The sequence below is a fragment of the Lepisosteus oculatus genome, chromosome 4 (assembly GCF_040954835.1).
Source record: "Lepisosteus oculatus isolate fLepOcu1 chromosome 4, fLepOcu1.hap2, whole genome shotgun sequence".
NCBI classification, from domain to species: Eukaryota; Metazoa; Chordata; class Actinopteri; order Semionotiformes; family Lepisosteidae; genus Lepisosteus; species Lepisosteus oculatus.
Genome location: NC_090699.1, coordinates 18,690,338 through 18,711,450, shown reverse-complemented (window position 1 = coordinate 18,711,450; position 21,113 = coordinate 18,690,338). Strand labels below are relative to the sequence as shown.

Sequence of the window (21,113 nt, the reverse complement as noted above, 5' to 3'; positions counted from 1 at the left end):
AGTGCCTAGTGGATTTAGAATTTGTTAGTCCTTTAAAATTCCAGTCCAAATCTTGAGCGTTCTCAACTCTGTTCTTGATATTTTGCGATGCTGCCTTTAGTAACCACACCAAACAACACAAAGATGTCTGGTTTTCTAGGCAAATCCATTTTCATTTGCATTTCTCAGAGAAAAGATGGAGAACCAGTTGGAAAAGGAGGCCCGGTTCCGGCAGTTAATGGCTCACAACTCGCATGATTCAGCAATCGACACAGACTCTTTGGAGTGGGAAACAGAAGTGGTTGAATTTGAGAAAGACAGGGTAATTTTTTTTCCCTTAACTTTTCTTCGATTTTCACTCTCGTCTGAGTGCCATTTTGTACTTCAGTAACAGCACCACGTGGCTTTGGTGTGTGTTGTGTTATACTACTATGTTTGTTCAACAGGAAGACATGGATTTAAAAGCTCTTGGGTTTGACGTAGCAGAAGGGGTTAATGACCCATACTTGCCTGGAGATTGTGGAATATTTGTGACCAGAGTGGATAAAGGAAGTATTGCAGATGGAAGGTTGAGGTAAATTAACAGATTTTCAAGTTTAAAAGATACAGTAGATATGCGGGCGAGTGAGTTGAGCCTTTAAGAATCAGGCTTTGATTTTGATATGCTTTCTGTCCTCAGAGTGAATGATTGGCTACTGAAGATTAATGATGTAGACCTTACTAACAAGGACAGGAAGCAGGTCATCAAAGCCGTGCTGACTGGAGGAGGAGTGATCAACATGGTTGTCCGCAGAAGGAAGTCTTTGGGTGGAAGACTTGTCACTCCTGTACATATTAACCTTGTTGGACACAAAGGTAAATTGTTTCCTTGATTCTGTACTTAGGAAATTGTATTATCAGTTTAATAAACTTTTTTTTTTGCAAAATACTATGTGATTCTGTTAATGTTTTAGATGCATTTCCTGTTGCTAGAAGCTATTTTGCAAAGGCTTTTAAAAAATGTTCTTTATTCATGAGTATGATATGAATATGATCACGTTCCTAATCTCAGTCTATACTTGTGTTTATACAGAAATGTCTGTATTTGCAGATTGTGGAATTGGCTTGGAAGCTGGTGTTTTTGTGGCTGCTGTTGTACCTGGAAGTGCAGCTGCTAAAGAAGGATCTCTTACTATTGGAGACAGACTCATTGCTGTGAGTCCTGAGCCAATCGCCTAACCTTACCTTACAGTTTGTGTTGAATATACACTCTTTGAAGTCTGACATTTCACTTACGACTTAACCACCTTTGTGCTTTGGAGCTGTGCATGGCAGAGGTTAAACAAGAGGGTTTAGCCTTTTCAGGCAGCGATGTGCTCATACATTGTGTGTATGTCCTAGTCGGTTTAGTTGCAGCCCATTTCCGGGGTAGGACAAGGTGTTCAGACAAGAAACCTCAACTTCCACTAACTACATTAGGCATTTGGTCCAGTTAAAAAGAGATCTAGTGTGCGTTGTACATGGAAGTATAATTTAATCACATTTCTTGCACTAAGAGAAAATGGTTAATCTAATGTCAGTTTTAGTATTTTTCAAAACATTTTTTATAGTTGTGGGCTCTTCCCTCTAGCTTGCATACGTTTTGTGGTTAATGCAGAAGAAATGAAAACCCATCATGCTTTGGTTCTGCCAACAGTGCTGACCTATTTTTTTCCCCCAGATTAATGGAATTGCACTAGATAACAAATCACTGACTGAGTGTGAAGCTTTGCTACGGAACTGCAGGGATTCTCTGAGTCTTTCGCTCATCAAGGTGAATGATGTTCAACCTGTTGTTTCATAATCACTTAGAATTGGATCCCAAGATAATGTGGTCAGGGACAAATGCAAGGGTCTGAGAATTAAGCCTTTGGCAAGACTGGGAGGGAGCAGAGTGGAAAGGAGAGCTGTACAGCATCAGTAGCTGATCCAGTTACTGGAAAAATATTATACAGCCTGACTTTGGTTTGCTTTGTCATTTGCCTTATTTATTTTCCCTCATGGTTGAATATTAATTTTGGATGTCGTAGAAATATACAAACAAGGCATCTCCCTAGAAGATCCTCAGAACGTGTTGCAAAAGGGAAGAAACAGGCAGATGTCTGGGGGTATGGCATTAAAATATTGTGAGGCTTTAACAACAGTGCAAAATGAATAAAAACAAACTGGATATGCGCATAAGAATTGAGGTGAAAGGAGGAATGGTTCGAAAAAAGGTTATTGGAGTGTAAAACAAGCTATGCAGGCATGTTGAAGAACCCTGGTTTGTTTCAAGACACAGCTGGATGAGATTCTGGGATCAGTTATGTACTAACTGCTAAGAGAGCAAGATGGGCTGAATGGCCTCCTCTTGTTTGAAACCTTACTTCTGTTATTAGGGGAAAACAAGTGGACAAAAGCAACATGCAGTTGGCATCTTCCTCAAGTCCAAAAATAACTCAGTACCCACCCATCTGAATCCCAAGTTCCTCAGGTCATTGAAACACCGATCAGTGATATCACACAAGCCCATGCCTAGACCATGAATTGCAGAGGCAAATCAGACAAGGGTGGAGAGCACAAATCAGTAATGGATAATATTGGAGAATGTTGCACAGGCCAGTAAGACAGAATGAACACATTAAGACAGAATACACTGTATTGAATACAATTTTATGGCAGTGAGCTGATGTCCGTTTTCCTTCTTCCTCATGTTTGGTCGGCTGATAACCTTCACCTGGGATTCTGGAATCAGGTGAGTCAAGCTTTGTTGTTGTGCTTGCCTGTGTGTGAGCTGTTTATATTTGGAATTTACATTACGTCCATGTGGAAGACACCTCTGTACGTCAAGGAGTAATGGTAATAGACTTGGGAGATTGTTCACCATCTATACAGTTTCATTCATTAACGTAACATAATTTCCTGAAATATTGTTTCTCCTGACCTCTTTGTTGGTGATGGTGGTTTTTGTTGTATTGGACTTTCCCCCAGGAGACGATCAAGTTTGAATTGAAAAATAGAACATGACTTCATTTCACACATGTAGTGAAGCAGTGGGAACATGGTTAGTCCACTTCAGGGAAACGTGAAGTATCTATATTTACTATATAGATAACATTTTAAATATTTAAATGTTTCAACAAACTTGGAAAATAAGATGGAAGTGATGATCCATGAGAAAAATATATGTACTGTATATCGGCCAACACGTCTTGGTAATGATTGCTCATAGAATAAAGGAAGAGTAAATTTCATGTCTGCATAATGTCTGCCATCCTTTTTATCCTACTTTATTAGTCAGGAAAGATGTTTTGTCTTTTAAGAAATGCTTTTTGTAAGCTTGACCACTTCAGTTTTTTATCTAGTTCTTCCCACAGAGTTCCTCTGGACAGAACATATTTGAAAACCTAAGAGACTTGGAGAAAACCTCCAATTGCAGGGTTCACTCATCTGAGCTGCATGTGCGGAATAGCAGAAACTTGAAACATAACAGCTCAACCCAAACGGACATTTTCAACCCAGAGGGTGTGGAAGGGAAGAAGGACCGGAGCGACTCGGAGGACGGCTCTTTTTGCAGTCAGAAACCGTTTTCCACTGGCTCTCTGCACACGGGCTCTCAGCGGACCGTGGAGCACAGCCCGGGGCCCTTCAGTGCTGACATCTTCCCAGACCGCTGCTTTGGGATGGTCAACTTGGAGAAACGTGGATTCACCTTTGACCCTGCGGCTGCCGACTGCATTATGATGGAAACCACGTTGGAGAAGGGGCTTCGCCTAAAGCACAGCGGCGGCACCTGGCCAAAAATGATGGTTGATGTCTCGGCTTCGGAAAACGCCCAACTCTCCATATTTAAGACGCCAAAATCGAGGAAATCTATATTTGACACTGACACTTTTAAAAGGCCAGAGGCCCCGTCAGCCATGAACTACTTGTCTCCCGCCCAGCTGCCAGCACATTCCCCACAGGCTTCGAAGGTGGAGGTGATGCAGACACCACCAACTCCCCCCACCCGGAGCGACTCCTTCAAGTTCAAACACAAGCAGCAGACGAGCTCCGCTTCTGACTCCACCATCACCACCGGGTCGCCAGCCGCAAGCCCTGCACAGTCCCCCGTTACCCTGGGGACGAAAGCAGAAGCTGTCCTGGAGGGCCGTGACCGGAATGGCAATCATTACTTCGTGGAGAGCACAGCGGAAGGCAAGGCCCTGACTTCCAGGAAGTCCTGTGACGACGATGTTGGCCGGCAGAGGGCTGAGGAGCCTGAGGTGAAGAGACCCAGGCCAAAATCAGCCCCTGCACTAAGGCATAAAATGACCCCTTTGCCTGTTCCTGTCCCAACACTCCAGGTAATCCACAACTGAGCTGGATGCGATAGTTATACTGTCATATTCTGAGAATTTGTATAATACTATCTTTTCATTTCCTGCAACAACCGTGTCAATCTGCACATCCTTTATGGAGGGGGCAACGATATATAATATAAATGTTTGCTCACCTGGGGAGCATCAGTTGCCTCCAAAAGCAATGCCAGTCCAGGAACAGTTTTTAAACTATGATGATTAACTACGTGTTCATCAAGGAGAAGTGTTGGTTTGGTACTGTTTGTATTTGTAGATTTTGGAAATGCATGATTGTGTTTTCCTCTATTATGCGTTTCGTGTTACATGTAACCATTTAAGGGAGTTCTAAAATGAGCTCTTGTGTGTTTGGAAAGGTGCAGAGTTATTCCAGTGAAGAACCGCAGTCTCCTGATCCCCATGAACTGGTGCGATACTCCCCAAAACGCTCACATAGGCACAGTGTGGGATTTGTGCCAGTTGTCTACAATGGGGCAATGGCAGCAAGTGAGTTACATGTTAAAAATGTAATCAAACTTAATTCTGGGTACAAAGCATTCTTTCATGTATTTCTGATGGAAGACATTGGAACTTTCACCACAAAAAAGTTAAAACTCTCAAATACTGTGTTCTACCAAGATTTGCTTTTGATTTTATTCACATCCCACTTGTTTCCCAATCAGAGTACTGCAAAAGATGTCTCCCTGTCATGTGTATTTATACAGCATATATGTAAGACTTGCACTTGTATCTTGCACAAAATTACTAATATACATGTGTTTAAATCCACATGGAGTTACTAAAGAAGATCATTAAATGCAAAGGGACCTGTCCTATTTCATGTGTAATGCAGATTTCTGTCCACATTAAGTGCAAGCTTTGCAGTGCCATGGGTGTCTGTTTACAGCAGCACCTTCATGACAAGACTTCTGTTTACTTATACTATACCGACATATCTGCTGGCTCCTGTTTGTTTTTTTTTTCAGTCTTCCTGCAAAATTAAGCAATATGAACACTTAAGCAACGCTCAATTCTAATTGTTTCTTAAACTGAATGTTTTGCTTAAATGTATAGTTAACATCACAAGTATTGTCTCATTGAAGAACTCATCAAAACCTGTTTTCTAAAGGCTTCCCCTCTCATCTAATAGAAAGACAGGCATAAGTCTCAACTGTATGAGCCTGACCTACTTGTGCTGCACTAGAGAGTTACCTGCTGCTAAATATTTCATGCTACAGCTAGAACCTGGTATTTCTGGAAAGAGAGAAATGACTTATCTCATGGTGACAACTTGGATTGTCATATTGTGAATCAGCCTCTGGGCTATGGTTTTACCTTTTTGTTGTTGGAAAGGGAATATGAAAGGATTCCATACCTGGAATTTATTGCCTGATGCGCCATCACTGCACTGGCGATATGATGTAATCTTTTAGATGCTCCCAGACTGTTTTCATCTATTGCTGAAACTGGCTTCAGCCATCATGGCACACGTTTCAGGGCTTGACAACATGACATTGTTTCTCTGCATGTCGCCTGCCATCACATCTCACCACCTTGCCACCTGATTGTATGTAGATTTACCCGTCTACTGAAATAGCGCAGCAAATTAAGCTTAAACAGATGATGGGCATGAAGGAAAGGTGAATGTTCCACTTAGCAGGAAATCTTGAGGTGAAAAACATTAGATTATCATGGCCAATACCTTGATTTCTAAAGGCACTGTTGAGTCATCAGTGTGGAGCAGTCCTTGTCCCATGCAGCAGACCTCTTGAATTAGATCTCTGCATACCGTAAATCTTCATATTCGTTATCCACGTGGAACTTGCATTGTGATTTATTGGATTCGTTTTTTTTCAATGCGAAGATAGCAATTCCAGGTGCTTTTAATGACGCAGAATCATTGTGCACAGTGTTTGTTTCAGTATCACCATCTGCAGCTGAGGGTAGAAGTAGCGCTCTGGTTGGTGGGAGGTGATGTGAAGTTATATGTAAGATTTCATTCTGGATTTGTATTTGAACGTGTTATGAGCACATGGCTTGTAAGGTCTTATCGTTTCATCTTTATGCAGACTCCACACACAGAGGTTTGGCACCCTGCCCAGCAGTGACTGCTGTCATGAGAAATCCAATTTACACAGCCTGGAGTCACCGTGTTCATACTAATAACTGCCCTTCTGTCGCCAGCCAAATCTGCCATCAGCATTCACATCCCAGGTACTCAAGGTTCTCAAACCCCCCCAAGACAGTCCTGTTGCTCATGTGTCATTCTTTAAGGCTGGCAGACTCAGACTGTTTTTTTTGGGGGGTTGGCTTTATTCCTGCTCATTATTTTTTTTCTGAAAGGTTGAACAGTCAGTTTTTTAAACATCAGTTTTCTTCTCCAGCTAAATTTCAACAATAACTATTATATTGCATCTCTTACTGTATTTCTCATTTTATTTTGGCCTTCAGTAATGCGCGTCATTATTTCAAGACTTGCATGCCAAAAGTTTCAGTGCTTTGAACACTCCCCCATGAAGACCAAGTTAAATAGTGAAGGTGGTATGAAAGCTATTTCCAGCTCATGTGAGCTTGCAACATTTCTCGGGTGAATCTTTTTATTTCTGTTAATAGCCGAGAAGCACAGGGCTTAAACAGCTGCTGTAAGTAAAGTAAAATCCATTGTCTGGTAGTTTAAACTATTCGTGAAATGTATGAGTAAAGGATTCTGTCTGTATTTTGTGTGAAATCTAGTCCACAACATCAGGGTCGTCTGAGCTTGGACCTTAGCCACAAACGCACCAGCGATGTACCCGAGTCCTCTCGTAGTCGAACGCCACATGGAACTAACTCCCTGCCGTCAAGTGCTCGATTAGGTCAGTGGAGCAATTTTAGTGTCTCGCTGAAGTTGCTGAAATTCGCTCACATTTTGCCTTTTGTTTTTATTCTGAAAGGGACTTTATAAAACTTAAGACTTAAACACAACCACTTCTTGTTGCTGCTGTTTTGTTTCTTCAGTCAAAGTTGTTGCTTGTGTGTCTGTTGTACTGAATGTTTTCTGCTGTCCCTTGTGAGAGGGCTATACTGTAACCTGAAGGTAGTGTGGATTATGAATTTCATTTTTAACAGCCTGTCAGAAGCAAAAATTAAAACATTTTTTCTCCCCCCCCCCATCCCAACTTTTGACATAAGTAGGTTCATCCAGCACTTTACAGTACAGGACTGAGCGGATTAAAATACCTTCCACACCACGATATCCTCGCTCCATGCTCGGTTCTGACAGAGGTACGTGTCTGAAGCGGCTAGTTGAAATTGGCAGACTCATTTAGTGATTGTGCACCTGTTCCGTGGTATGAAAGAAGAATGAGTATCACAGTGTGCATTATGAGGGGAATGGTACATCTTTGTCATTCATGGTATTTACAATTTTTCTTATGGACTTTGAATATTTCTTTACTCAGCTGGGGAAATGACTAAGCCAAGCATCTAGTTAGAGCATTTCTTTGCTACTAAAAAAAGCTCAAATACAATGGAAGTCACAGTTTGCAATTTAAATAGTGAAAAATACCTTTTTTAATTGAATAGGGAGTATAAGGTACTCTCTACAAGTGTTTTGCTACCTTTTAATAGTGCAGGTTATTTTAAATGGGCCCACTTGTGTCCTGCCTCCGGAGGAAGTATGCGAATAGGCAGAGCTTAATCATTTAAAGTTTTCGTAGTAAACGCGTCCCATGCGGTTTTTGCAGGGTCGCTCTCCCACTCCGAATGCAGCAGTCCCAGTCTGATCACTCCTCCTCAGTCTCCACTCAATCTGGAGACTTCCTCCTTCGCCAGCAGCCAGTCTCAGAGCTCCATTGCCACCCTGCCCAGAATATCCGTGAGCCCTGTTCCGATGGGGGAGCGCAGGAAGGACAGGTAGGAATGCATTTGCCTGCAGGGTTGATGATGACCTCATTTAAGATGTTGCCATGTTTTGCCTGTTTTCTCAACGTCAGTGAAGAAAGCTGGGGAATTTATTTTAATATTCAGCATTGTTTAAGCTCACATCAAATCTAGATGTTTTAAACTGAGATATTTACCATCATAAACCACACTATTTTCTTCACATTACACACTACTGTATTAGTTTTAAATAATTGCCCTACATTGAGCAAGTGTGCAGCTTATTTTGGGGTATGTGTTTAAATACCAAAAATGTAGAGCTTGTATTCAACAAGGTGCTGCTCGACTCAGTTTATTCCCGTTTCTAGAGTTTTCTCCTTGTACACCACTGTGGAACAGTGCCCTGACGGGGCAGTTTGATTTCAATAAAAGGTTGTCTTTTGTTTTTCTTGCACCCTTTTTCTCTCTAGTTCTGCTCGTTCTTTGCTTAGACTCTCGGTTTCATTCCCTTTTCTTCACTCTTCCGAATCTTTCAGATATCTGTTCCGTAACAGATCCTTTCTGAGAATCCCTGTGGCTCCTAGGCCAAGGTTCTCATCCTTAAGAAGCTTGAGGTTTGTTCTTTGCAAGTCGCATGAAGGGCATGTCCCAGAAAAGACTACAGGTTGTTTAGGAAGGGGGCAGTTTGTGAAGTAAAATAGCCAGTGCGGTAACTGGTAGGCTTATGTACTCTTATGTATGTTTCTCAGTGGGTAACAATGAATTTGATCAACCAGATGAAAATGTGCATGCGAATTCCTTGTTGCATGAGTGTCCCTGAAGATCCAGACTGATGCAGATTAGATGAGATCTTACTCACAAGACTATCTTGAAATATTTACTAGGCCCAGCAGCAGTTAGGAAAAAATAGCTTTGTGTTCTTGTTTTTTATGATTAAAGTTTAAATCCATTCAATTCTGCTTCAGAGAACTTTATACAAGTTTTAAAGGTGTTTTAGGGGAAATTTGGGACATGCCCTTTTGTTTCAGATGTCCCCCTTTTTATTCAATTCCAAAAACGTTTAACACCTTTTAATTTCCTTTGTTTAAGTGGCCTGTAGGTTTTTGTCTTTTTCCTGAATTTGCCTCCTGTGAACAGGCCTTGTTTACAGTGGTCTGCGGGGGGTGTTACTTGTTTTGGTGCTGTTGGGGTGGGTGGCATGGATCTCTTGAATGACTGCATGTTGCATCAATTACTGTAGCTGAAATGAATGTTCCCCCTTTAAAGATCCCATCTGTATAGACAGAAGGTTGATGCTCATATGAAAACTTCGTCTAAACATTTGGACTGTCTTAATCCTCTGTTTTCGGAATTTGTTTTGTCTGCTTATTTTATTTGATCAGGTTTGGATTTGTTCAAAAACATTAAAAAGAGTCTTTCATAATAACTGCGCCACTCTTTCTATAGTTGCATGGAAATGTGCATTGATGTGTGTATGTTGGACTGTGTACACGGAGTCTGAAGTGCGGCTGTACCCTGGAGCAAAAGCCCATTTTGTGGTCTTGCTCCCCCAAGGCCTTACCTGGAGGAGCCGCGGAATGTGGTTGTCCACAAAGGCGCGGAGCCTCTTGGGATCTCCATCGTGAGCGGGGAGAACGGGGGCATTTTCGTGTCTAAGGTGACGGGAGGAAGCATCGCCCACCAGGCAGGGCTGGAGTACGGGGATCAGCTGCTGGAGGTATTTTTTTTTCCCATTTGTGTTTTCAGAGCCGTGCTGCAGGATTTACGGCCGTACTATTTCCTGTAACCTTGTTTTTGTTGCCCCACAGTACAATGGGATTAACCTCAGAAACGCCACAGAGCAGCAGGCGCGATTGATCATCGGGCAGCAGTGCGATACCATCACCATCTTGGCACAGTACAACCCTCACATGTACCAGCTGGGCAACCATTCACGATCAAGGTTACTGATATATCGTATACTTCTACAGCTTTTTAATACACCGCGCATGTTGGGATTTTTCGAAGACCGCATTCAAAAACAATTGTTGATTATCTGCTGTCAAAGCTTTCAGGGCTTGAAAGTGTTTTATTGCAGTCTTTCGCTTATTTATTGCCTGTGTACAGTGCTTTATGAAATCATAGGCTTTGGGGGTCTTTATATCTCACTCCCCCGTGAAGGGCGGTGTGCTAGGTAGTGTGAGAAGATAGCTAGAATTCTGTAAAGCAGCAGCTATGATGAACTGGCTGAGGTGCCATTGAACTCTAGAGACAGTTAAAGATAAGAAGAAAAATTACTTCAGTGATTTTCTACAGCTCGGCCGTTAGTGCATGATGTTGGCATTGGTTAAAATCACTCTCTGAGACTGTGTGGTATGTTTAAAAGCCTGAGATGCGTCGCAGTGTTGTAACTGAGGTAAGCTGGGTTATTTTCAATGCTGACTGGTCCTTTCTCCAATTCCTTGACAGTTCTCGGCTAGAGCCAATAGGTAATCAGTCCAATCCCCAAGGCAGTGGCACGACAACCCCCGACAATCATTCCACCATTGACACACTGAGTGAACAGGATGAAGGCACCATGACCCCTCCATCGAAGCAAACCACCCCCACCACCAGCCCTCGAAACTCCTTCAGGTCAGCCGCTGCGCTTTCAACTTGCTTACTTTGTGTCTGGAGGTGTTCAAAACAGTATTCTATACAATTCTACACAGTTAAAGTTTACCCACTAAGTGACTTTGATTTTTAAAATTGGACAACCCATCACATTCTTTTAACAAGGTTAATACTTCTGACATTTTTTTTCCCCATATGATCTTATTTGTGGTTCGGAAATGGCTTCCAGATTTACAGCAAGTTCTAGAAGTATGTTTCATCTTTTGAACACCTGTGAAGTTATTTATTTCGAGACCTGGACTCTTTGGGCTGTCTGCTGCAGGATGCCAGTTGACGCTTCGAAGCAAATTCCGGAACCGCGCACTGTCACCATCAAGAAATCCCAGGTGGAGCTGGGGATCCAGATCTGCGGGGGGAACTTGTATGGCATCTTTGTGGAGAGCCTGGAGGATGATAGTCCTGCAAAGAGTACTGGTGGGCTGATGCTGGGAGACATGATTCTGGAGGTAATAGAGGGGGAGGATGTTTTTCCAAGATCATGGCCATTTTTGGCGGACGTTTGCTTTCCCCTTCTCCCATCTAAATACCTTTTTTTTTGCTCCTATTATTATTTTAAGTGTCTCCCTTGACTCGCTGCCTGCCAGCGTACTGTTCGATTTTGCATTGTGTTAATATCCCCGGGACAGCTATCATAAACCATGGTTTTTGTAAAGTGAAAGAGTCCATTTGGCTAGAAAGAAAATCAATATGAAACCTCCTACAGAAGTGCTGTGGATAAGCATTTGTTTTTAATATCTGCATTTAATTTGTATCTAGGAAACAAAACCTTTTAATTGTAAATATTTATGCTTTGAATGCAGGCTGAATTATCTCCTCTCTTTTTTTGTGGTTTTATTTACAGCCTTTATGCTAACTTCATGGTTTCAGATTAAATGCTTTTTAAATATCGCAAAACAAATGAGTATAACTCGTAATATTTTACAAGGGTTTTAATGGAGATCTGAAGCTGAGTACGCCCTGGAGATTGGAGCTGTCACTGATAATATTCCTGGGATCTCATACTTAACCGTTGTTATTTATCATCGCTATTGTGAAGGGTTATACATGTTGGAAGTGGAAAACGTCCGGTGCATGGAGTCTTATCATTTTTGGACATAATTCAATTGATACAGTTTGAAAACGTTTATAACTGTGATCTGTTTAGATTCAGATAAATTCCAAATTATCATGGAAAGAGTCGATTGTTTTCCATTCACTTCAGAATGGTGCAGTTTGTTCTTGTTTTAATTCCCCAACAGTACAATTCATTCCAGATGAAGAATAAAACTGCGGAAGAGGCCTACCTTGAACTGTTGAAGCCTGCAGACTCGGTCACGCTGAAAGTGCAGTACCGAATCGATGAGTTCAATAGGATCAGAGAGATGGCTGGAGATGGATTCTACATCAGGTAGACACCTACATTTACAGAAAACTCCTATAAGAGCAGCAGGAATGATTTTTTTCTGTCAATTCAAGTTAAAACAGTGGCGCGCATTCAGGTGGTGGGGTACTACTATTAAGAATAATATTATTATTACTATTGAGTGTAAAAGCCGTATTTCTCATTTGGTCACATTCCCAGTAGAGAATCAGTGAGAGTTTCATTGATTGGACCAAAACATTAAAAGCTGTAATAAGCCATTTGAAATATTGTGCTATTTGCACTCCAGCTGAAGCAGTCACTTTTGCTCAAATCAGCTTGTCATTCTTCTGGTGCCATAATCCACATCTGTTAGAAATTAATATATTTCCTTCTCAGAAGTATTCTGCTTTTGCAGCTGGACAGTTCTGCGTGAAGGCAGGGTGAAGAGAATAAACCTGGTGGTTTTGCTTGCAGGGCACTTTACGATCGAGTGGCTGAGATGGAACAAGATTTAAGTTTTAAAAAGGATGACATTCTTTATGTGGACGACACTCTACCAAAGGGCAATTTTGGCTACTGGATGGCCTGGCAACTTGACGAAAATGCTCAAAAGCTTGAAAGAGGGCAAATTCCAAGTAAATACATGTGAGTCTAATTTATTAAAGTAATTGTCATATTAATTAATTTTGTATTAATTGTTCCTTTAGCCTTATAAGGCAGAAGAGGAGTCAAGCCATTGTTAGAATTTGTGGCTTTTGAATTCTGTCTGAATTTGTGACTTTGTGTCGATTCCTTGTTTAGCCTCTTTCCTCTCATGTGTGGGCATCTCACTCATTGCTCTCTTCCTCAGATGCTTTTCTTTCAAAGCCATGAAGTAACACGTTGTAGACTTCTTGTTGAAGTGTCTGTGCAACCCGTGGAGCTTTTCTCTTGAAATTCTCTTGATGAGCTTTGACCACGTTGTGATCGAGGCCTGTACTTCTCCCTGCGCAGGATGGACCAGGAGTTCTACCGGCGGCACAGCATGTCGGAAATGAAAGACGACAGCGGCTCCAGCAGGACGCTGTCGGCAGCAGCTCGGAGATCCTTCTTTCGCCGCAAGCACAAACACAAGCGCAGCGGTTCCAAAGACGGGAAGGACCTGTTAGCCCTCGATGCCATTAGCACAGACTCGATTCCTTTCTTGGAGGGTGAGTGTTCTTAATTGAATTGGTAATGTTGCACTTCAGTTAACAAGGCACGCGTGCGTTTCTTTCACAAACAAGACCCAGGAGTAAAGGACTATTACTCGACATGCACGGAGGTGTTGCAGAAAATCATAGGCATTCTGTGAAAAATAACATGGTGGTGGATGGTAATGAGCTAAAGGGCTTTGGTCCCTTGGTAGCTTGTACTTTCATGTTAAGCAGACAATGTTAGTTCACATCCTGTTGAAGATTATGATTACTCTTCTGGCTTGTTTCCTTTGTTGACGAGATGTCATATTAATGCAACCCATAAAGCGCATACATTTGTATAAGGGCTTTTGTATGTTATCAGATTGTGTAAGTCTGGCCTATCAGAGGGTGCAGAAGGTTGAGTGCACATCTCCCAGACCAGTGCTTATCCTGGGGCCGCTGGTAGATGCGGTGAAGGACATGCTGGTGAAAGAGTCTCCAGGGAAGTTTTGCCGATGCCTGCTTGGTGAGTGGTTAAATATAAACCTTCCCTTGTTGCTGTTTTGGTTATTGTGTATCTACTCTTTCTCTACGAGTCATTTCTGAAGATGCTAAAAGCTTCTTTCTAGTGAAAATTGTATACCTGTATACTTACACCTCTTGTATACCTGTTTTTGTTTCTTTTTGATCTCATCTTACATTCATGAGAAAATAAGACCTTTTTTTCCAGTTCTCCTTCATTATTGTCCAGACATGTTGCAAAAAGCTAAAATCCTGAATCATATAACATGTGAATGGCATGGAATGTTTCACAAACTTCTTCATCTGATGGACATGGTAGTCTACTGTGAAATAAAATTATTTACTGACAAGTGAAATTGCTGCTGGTAAAGATCTCACTCAATAAATATTTATTGATCTCCTTTTTACATTAACTTTTTTTGTTCTTATCATTTTAGAAGTGATGAAAGCTTCTCAACAAGCAATAGAACGTGGTGTGAAAGATTGCCTGTTCATCGACTATAAGAGACGCAGTGGACATTTTGATGTGACGACTGTTGCCTCTATAAAGGAAATAACAGATAAGGTAGATAACCATTCTGGTAATATTTTGAAAGTATGTTTGGTGCAAAGTATAAAAGGACAGTTTCTGAAAGCAGAATTCATCTAGCTTTCAAATTAATTTAAAGGAACGTGCTGTTGTTCTTTTATAGTTCAACTTCAGTAAATCTTTGAAAATTAAAGACTTGAAATACTCTGCAGTACATCCATTTTAAGGTTCTGTTTTGGAGGGTGGCATTCTGTGTTGCTGTTAGTAAGATCATGAGGTGTGTTGAAATGACGTTTTCCTGTGTTCTTTCATTCATTTCTCATGGGGGAAAACAGCTGGAAATGTTACCATTTTGTTCTTTCATAGGATTGTCACTGTTTGCTTGACATTGCTCCTCACGCCATTGAAAGGCTTCACAGCGTTCACATTTACCCAATCGTCATTTTCATTCGCTACAAAAACGCAAAGCAGATAAAGTAAGTAGCCGTATATTTTTACAAAAAACATTTGTTAGTGGGAATTTTGTAGCTTATTAATAGGAGTTCTCTTGATTAGAATAACCTTGGTACCGTGGTTCCCCTTAAAGTAATTTCTATGAAAGGAGTCTTTTATTAAGGGGGTAATCATCAAGATTTCTAATGCACTCATATCCATCAGTGCCAGACTGTGTTGTTCTTTGACCTTTCATAAGTTTTTTTTTTTTTTATTTTAGACTTAGACTTAGAGTTTGAGGGTCTAGATGTTGTGGAGTAATGTATAGCAGTAGGAATGACTTCAGAGCTTCATTTAAGTGATGTATGTAATGCATGTAATTGCTTGTGTAACAGCAAGTGTTGATCTTGTCTCACAGAAGGGAAAATGCAGGTGACGTCCAGTCCATGGTGAATAACTAGGCAATGTGAATATTTCAACCACTAAAGTGTTTATATCGATCGATATGTTATTTCACCTATCAGATGGAGAAAAATTCCTCATTGCAGCAGTCTAACTGCATAATGTACGGTTTACAGCACAATCCACTACTCTCTCTGTCAAGAAACTTAATATTTTGGGAGGACATGATTTAGTTCTGGTTCGACTTCTTTATGTATTAATATAAAAATATTAAATATGCAATTTAAGCATAAAACCAGCATCCATGGGAATAAGTTCTTTGTAAAGTCGCTATCATTTGTGGCGATATCCGACTATAAAGAGTGTTCCTTGACTGTAGTGAATACTGTGTTCTTAAAACATTGTGATGAATTAATGATCATTTTCCAGGCACTTCTTAAGCTCTTCACCCACTCCTACCCCATTGCCTTGTTCTTCCCAGACCTCATAGTGATAGCTTCTATTTAAAAAGCCAGTCTGTATGGGAAGAATATTCAGGACGCTTTGCTCCATCTTTTCTCCTCTCGAGAACAATATCCATAAAAATGAAATTGTAATTAAAATTCCGTGACCTCTTTGGGCTGTTGCAGGATAATTGCGATTAACTGAGGGTAGATGCTAGAAAAGATCTCTTATGTCTGAGGTTTCATTGGGGGGGGCTGGATTACTGCCATTAATTGGGACCCACTGCTTTGCTGCGGCTGTACGTGTTGATGTGTCCGTGTTTTGCCCAGGGAATTTTTCCAGGACTAAGCCGGGCTCATCCTCGTCAGCGGAGCGCCAGCTGTCCTGGCGACTTGAATATCACTGCTCCCTTTTAAGTGCGAGGATGAGCTGTGAAGCGCCCGTCCCCTGTATTTTCAAAAAACATTTTCCTGTTCCCTTTCAACATTTCGTAACATTCCCATATTATGATACTTTAACCTCTATGGTGAGAAAGTGCAGGCAGAGTCAACCGCTGGCATGTGGAGCCCCTGTGCTCTCTAGGGTTTGGTGATTTTTCCAGTGGATACTGACGGCCCACAGCTGTAGCTCTCCGTGTCCTCCACGCATCCGTTCTTTACAGTTGCCCGCTTTGGAGTGCTGAAAATTGGTGTGTTTTTATTTTAAACAGACGGGAGTATACCCTAGTATTGCAGCCACCCTTCCCCTGCGCTTAATAATGACAGAACAGAGTTTTACTGCTCTGTTTGTCAGAAGGTGATCACTTACAGGAACTTATTTAGCAAACGTTCCCGTCTGTGGAAAATGTTTTTTAAACTATATACTTTCTTCTGTTTTAGGGAACAGAAGGATCCAGTATTTCTGCGGGATAAAGTTTCTCAAAAACATTCCAAGGAACAGTTTGAGGTTGCACAGAAAACAGAGCAGGAGTACAGCAAATTCTTTACAGGTGGGTTTTTTTTCCCCCAAATTGTACAGTTATAAATATGTACAAGGGACTACAACAACGAATTACTCTTATTACTTATTAACCTTATTCTTATTGTAGTTTTTAACGTTGATCTTACATTTTGTAGGTATTGTCCAGGGAGGCAGCTTGGCTTACATTTGCACTCAGATCATGACCATTGTTGATCAAGAACAGAATAAAGTCCTGTGGATTCCAGCTGGACCTCTCTAGATATTCCAACCAGACGCCAATGCTTGTGTTCTTGGTCTGTGCGGCTGCATGAAAACTTTAAAGATAAATCAGTGAAGGGGGTACAATACACTGAACTCTGTTTAAATAGCAAGTAATTCACTTCTGTCTGCATCTTGTGTCTAAAACTGGTAGAACCTGTAACACGGAAGCTTAACAGTTACACTTCACTGTGGGAATAGGATTGGTACAGCACTGATTGCTATTTTTTTTTCTGTAAGAAAAGTTTAACATTAGTGATGCTTCGATTTAAAAAAAAAAACACTCGTTTACAATTGTTTTCTGAGTATTGTTATTTAATGTTTACTTGAATGTTTTTTCCCTTTTTTTCTGATGAAGCAACCTCTCTTGACAGGGGTGAAGTTGTTGCATGTGAATGAACAGTGTACTGGCTATGTGGAAGTGCCTTGGACATTGACTGAACATTTAGTAGCAGGGTGACCATGTGGCTGGGCTCACCTCTGGCGTAAATTAGAACTTTTCAGTGCACTCCTGTACAGGACAGACCACTGTGTGTTTTATAAATCCTTTGTCTGTCAAATGTTTTTTCCTTACAGATCTAATATTTAAACTCCATAATATATCTGATCTTAATGTGTAATAAACTAAAAACTAGGCATTGGGCCTAGTAGTGTGTAGCATTTGGTAGTGAGCTCTTAGAAACGTATAGCATGTTTTTTGTCACTTTTAAATGTATCTATTTAAAAATGTCATCCTGGTGCAATTTTGCAGGGTAATTCTTAAGCTTGTTTTTGTTTAATCTGTATTAGTGTCTTTAGATTTATTTAAAAGGGTTTTTTTAATTCAAATACGAGGCACAGATAAATGGTCATTCATTCAGTCTTCAATGCAATGCTTTTGTTTTTTATCTTTTATGTAAGTTGTGCCAAACTCCAGTATGTCAGCTTTGTTTTGCTTTTGTTTTGCACTTGTAAATCTGTGTAACCTTAACAGTTGCATTTAGAATTTCTGTAATTTTTGTATCATATTTTAGGTACTATAGTTATCCTGTGCAAACAAGTCTCCATTCAAGTATATCACAATGACTGTTCCTAACATTTCATTCACTGGCCGGCACGCAGTTGTCTTTAATCTTAGAGTAACTTCAGAAAGAAGAACACAGTGTGTGTTCTCCAAAAAGGGATGTTTTCTTGCACAGATTTTCAAAGACAAATTGGTCCTGAACTTTGACTGTTGGGTTACAAATTAGAAATTTTGTAATTAAATTTAATGTCAGAGGTATTTTGCTGGATTGTTAGCATAAGACTTTTCATGTGAGAGAGAACGTTTTTATAGGCACGGTCGGATTTAGACTAAAGGTCAAGCGGCTGAAACAGACAGGTACTGTTCTGATTGGGATTTTCTTTATTAAAGTATATGATTTGTATCAAATGTTAAGAAATTGATTAATATGAAAATAAAAGTAATTTTTTCTGTACCTTAAAATCTAATGCTGATGTTTGGGTCTTGGTATTGTGGTTTCTGAGGCTATGAGCCATAGACGAAAACATTTCTCTACATCGGGCATCCTTGTCACAGGGGAGAAAACAGGAGAACACTTGGATTTTGAAGAAATACAGATTTAGGATACCTCATCAAGGTCTTGTGTAACACTGCATTCTGGATAAATGAGTTGTGTTATATGACTGTGCTTTTGTTCCACATATGTACACAGTTTAATTTTGTGAAGGTGCAAATAAATTAAGCTTGCAACAATGGATTTGCAGAATAATTATAGTGGGGACAATTGTTCTTGAAGCTAAGGTTCTCAGGAGCTCTTTTAATTTGAATTAATTTGTAATCTGAATACAAATGTTTTCATTTTTAATTTCTTGAAGCAATTAAAGTTGTCGTTTATTAAGAGCTTGGCAATGAAAGGAGCAAAGCGCATTACCGGTGCAGATGCCGAATACCTGGGGATGAAGCCATCTCATGATGTTCCAGATTTTTTAGGCTGAGCAACAACTGACTTTTAGTGCCAAATAATAGTGTAAAGGCAGTTTTTTAATCACTGAGATGGGGGCATCAAGCGCGTATGGGAGGTAATGCACTGAAGAAGCTGATTCAGCAGGGGGGTCCTGATGTCTGAATACAGCTCCGCAAGCCAACAAAGACTGACTGGAGGAGGCAGATGTGCCAAGTAGAAGGTACGTCTTCAAACTGGGGTTTCATGGGCGTGGGGTGGCTGTGAGACTTGCATGTCGATGGCAGTCTGAAGCGGACAGAAGGGACAGGCTGGTGCTGCTTTTACACAGAGTACAGAGCGCTGGAGGAAGAGCAGTGCTCCCTGCTCCATGTCCGCTCACACCAGACCTCTTGGAAACTTCCGCTTTTTTGCAGGTTTCCTTTTGGAGAGGACACAAGTTTCGTTCAGGGCTGCAGACAGGAAGTGTTTAGTTTTGATTCCTGATTTTGTTACTTTTTTGCGTCCTTAATGCGTGTACAAGATAAGGTTAAGTGTGTGGCTTTGACTGGGCTAGGCTTGGAAACCGAAACCCCCCGCTTTCTTGGTGTAATGTCATGCGAATGGTGTTTTCGGCAGAAAGTGTTGCCAAAGACCTGGAAGGGATTTTTGTTCCCGAGTTTCACCTTTCCCACCAGGTGAAAAACGTTTCCCAATGATTCTTGCTACATACAGTCAATGTGAAGTATCATGTGTGAGACAGCAGACATAAGACTTCTAGCCTTGTTGTGCTGTGCAGTGCCCCAAAAAGAGTGTGACACATGAGATCAGTTAAGAAGGATGAGATCTGTGGTGTTATACAGTGATGTTTGACTAAATGCAAATGGTGTTTTGAGGCTTAGGAATTGTTCAGTACCTTTTCATTAATTAAACCATCAAATACATGTTATAATCTGATTTTTTAAATGTGGATGTGATTGGAATCTTATGAAAAAGGAACCAGACTTAAAGTTAACACTTCACTCCAAAATTGTTCTGAGTGCTTCCAAGATGAATGGGATCCGTGACAGATGATTGCCTGTTCCTAACAAATACAGATGTACGACCTCATTAATCTCTCGATCTTGTCAAGGTGAACAGTCAGTCTAGATCCAAGTCTTCTCATCCTGTAAAAGTTTCAGCTGGAGATGAATCTCTAAAACCTTCATTACAGCTCCTATCAGTGAAGTTACTGTAACCATGGGCCATAGAATAGCCAGGCTGAGCTTCAATAGAATGTGCCTTCTGTTATGGTGCAGGTCCGATCTAAAGTACTGGCCAATGTAGCCTGAAGCTGCAGATTCACACTTCTTCCTGCTGACACTGAAAGGATAGGTGTGTGAAAATGGGTGATCCTGCTTCCAGATAAAGGGAAACCTATTTGCTTTAAAACGGCTAAATCTATTCATTTGAGTAATTTCAACAGTAATATTTCCAGACTGAAAAGGTCTGTGTTTTGCTTCTGTGTTACTAAAATTTATAAAATCTTTTTAGATGAGGGTGCTTCAGGTTCACCTCAAAATTATACAGCATCTACAATATACACAATGCTCACAATCCTTGTTGTGCCTTTGCTGTTTGGTCTTCTGTCACAGTGAGTCGACAAGTGTGAACAATGCATTCTGTCTTAAGTGTGGGTCAGCACAGAAATATGCTTTTAGGAGAGGTAAGCAGGCTAGAGCTGAAGATTTTAAAATGGATACTGTCACAAATTAAAACCAGTATACTCGTGATCAGTGAGTAAAGTGTTAAGTTTATGACAGCCCATCTGGTTGAATTCCTCTATATGGATATTCGGCATATCCACATTGTGTCATTTCACTGTAATGCAATGCCTCCATGAATACATTAATGGTTCAGTCTTAAATGCTGTCCACATGCTACCTACATGAAATAAGATAGGGTATACAATGTGCCTGTTGGTTAAGTGTGTGGCAAATGTGACAAGAGAATTCACTTAATCAAATCTAAGATTTACAATCTAGGTTAATTAGATGAGAACATCAATATAGTGTTTGAGAAACCTGTCACAGGTTGAATGTGCACTGATGAAAAGCAAATTCCTCTAGAAGCGTTCCGATGGGGACACTGCCTTCTTAGGTTCAGATAATTAACCTTACTTGAACCCTCTTTCTTGAGGCTGTCGGCTACAAATTTAATTCATGAGTTTTAGAGAAATTTCTCCCAGGAAATATCTGATACCAGCAAATGTTACAACTTCAAAATATTAATGATTTTCCAAAAATGCTGAAATAGAACAAAGTCTTGACAGAAGATACA

General features: G+C 40.7%; 1 protein-coding gene across 12 annotated transcripts in view; it reads left to right on the top strand.

Annotated features, from left to right (window-relative positions):
* The window catches only part of dlg5a (discs, large homolog 5a (Drosophila)), a 58,871-nt gene extending 40,534 nt beyond the window's left edge, over positions 1 to 18,337 (top strand). For 2 of the 12 annotated variants that reach the window (XM_015346379.2, XM_015346371.2), the window contains 24 exons: positions 169 to 301; positions 426 to 553; positions 659 to 834; positions 1,052 to 1,173; positions 1,679 to 1,771; positions 3,342 to 4,322; positions 4,691 to 4,820; positions 6,383 to 6,527; positions 7,047 to 7,168; positions 7,485 to 7,577; positions 8,039 to 8,207; positions 8,711 to 8,788; positions 9,729 to 9,891; positions 9,983 to 10,116; positions 10,623 to 10,787; positions 11,089 to 11,272; positions 12,065 to 12,213; positions 12,643 to 12,813; positions 13,162 to 13,358; positions 13,708 to 13,851; positions 14,285 to 14,412; positions 14,743 to 14,852; positions 16,533 to 16,642; positions 16,770 to 18,337. In XM_015346379.2, coding sequence (XP_015201865.2) covers positions 169 to 301; positions 426 to 553; positions 659 to 834; positions 1,052 to 1,173; positions 1,679 to 1,771; positions 3,342 to 4,322; positions 4,691 to 4,820; positions 6,383 to 6,527; positions 7,047 to 7,168; positions 7,485 to 7,577; positions 8,039 to 8,207; positions 8,711 to 8,788; positions 9,729 to 9,891; positions 9,983 to 10,116; positions 10,623 to 10,787; positions 11,089 to 11,272; positions 12,065 to 12,213; positions 12,643 to 12,813; positions 13,162 to 13,358; positions 13,708 to 13,851; positions 14,285 to 14,412; positions 14,743 to 14,852; positions 16,533 to 16,642; positions 16,770 to 16,873 — 4,129 coding nt within the window. In that variant the 3' untranslated portion in view covers positions 16,874 to 18,337. The remainder of the gene's footprint in view (positions 1 to 168; positions 302 to 425; positions 554 to 658; positions 835 to 1,051; positions 1,174 to 1,678; positions 1,772 to 3,341; positions 4,323 to 4,690; positions 4,821 to 6,382; positions 6,528 to 7,046; positions 7,169 to 7,484; positions 7,578 to 8,038; positions 8,208 to 8,710; positions 8,789 to 9,728; positions 9,892 to 9,982; positions 10,117 to 10,622; positions 10,788 to 11,088; positions 11,273 to 12,064; positions 12,214 to 12,642; positions 12,814 to 13,161; positions 13,359 to 13,707; positions 13,852 to 14,284; positions 14,413 to 14,742; positions 14,853 to 16,532; positions 16,643 to 16,769) is intronic. The other 10 variants (XM_069188890.1, XM_069188889.1, XM_006630263.3 and 7 more) reach the window with 10 other exon arrangements.
* The last annotated feature ends 2,776 nt before the right edge of the window (positions 18,338 to 21,113 follow it).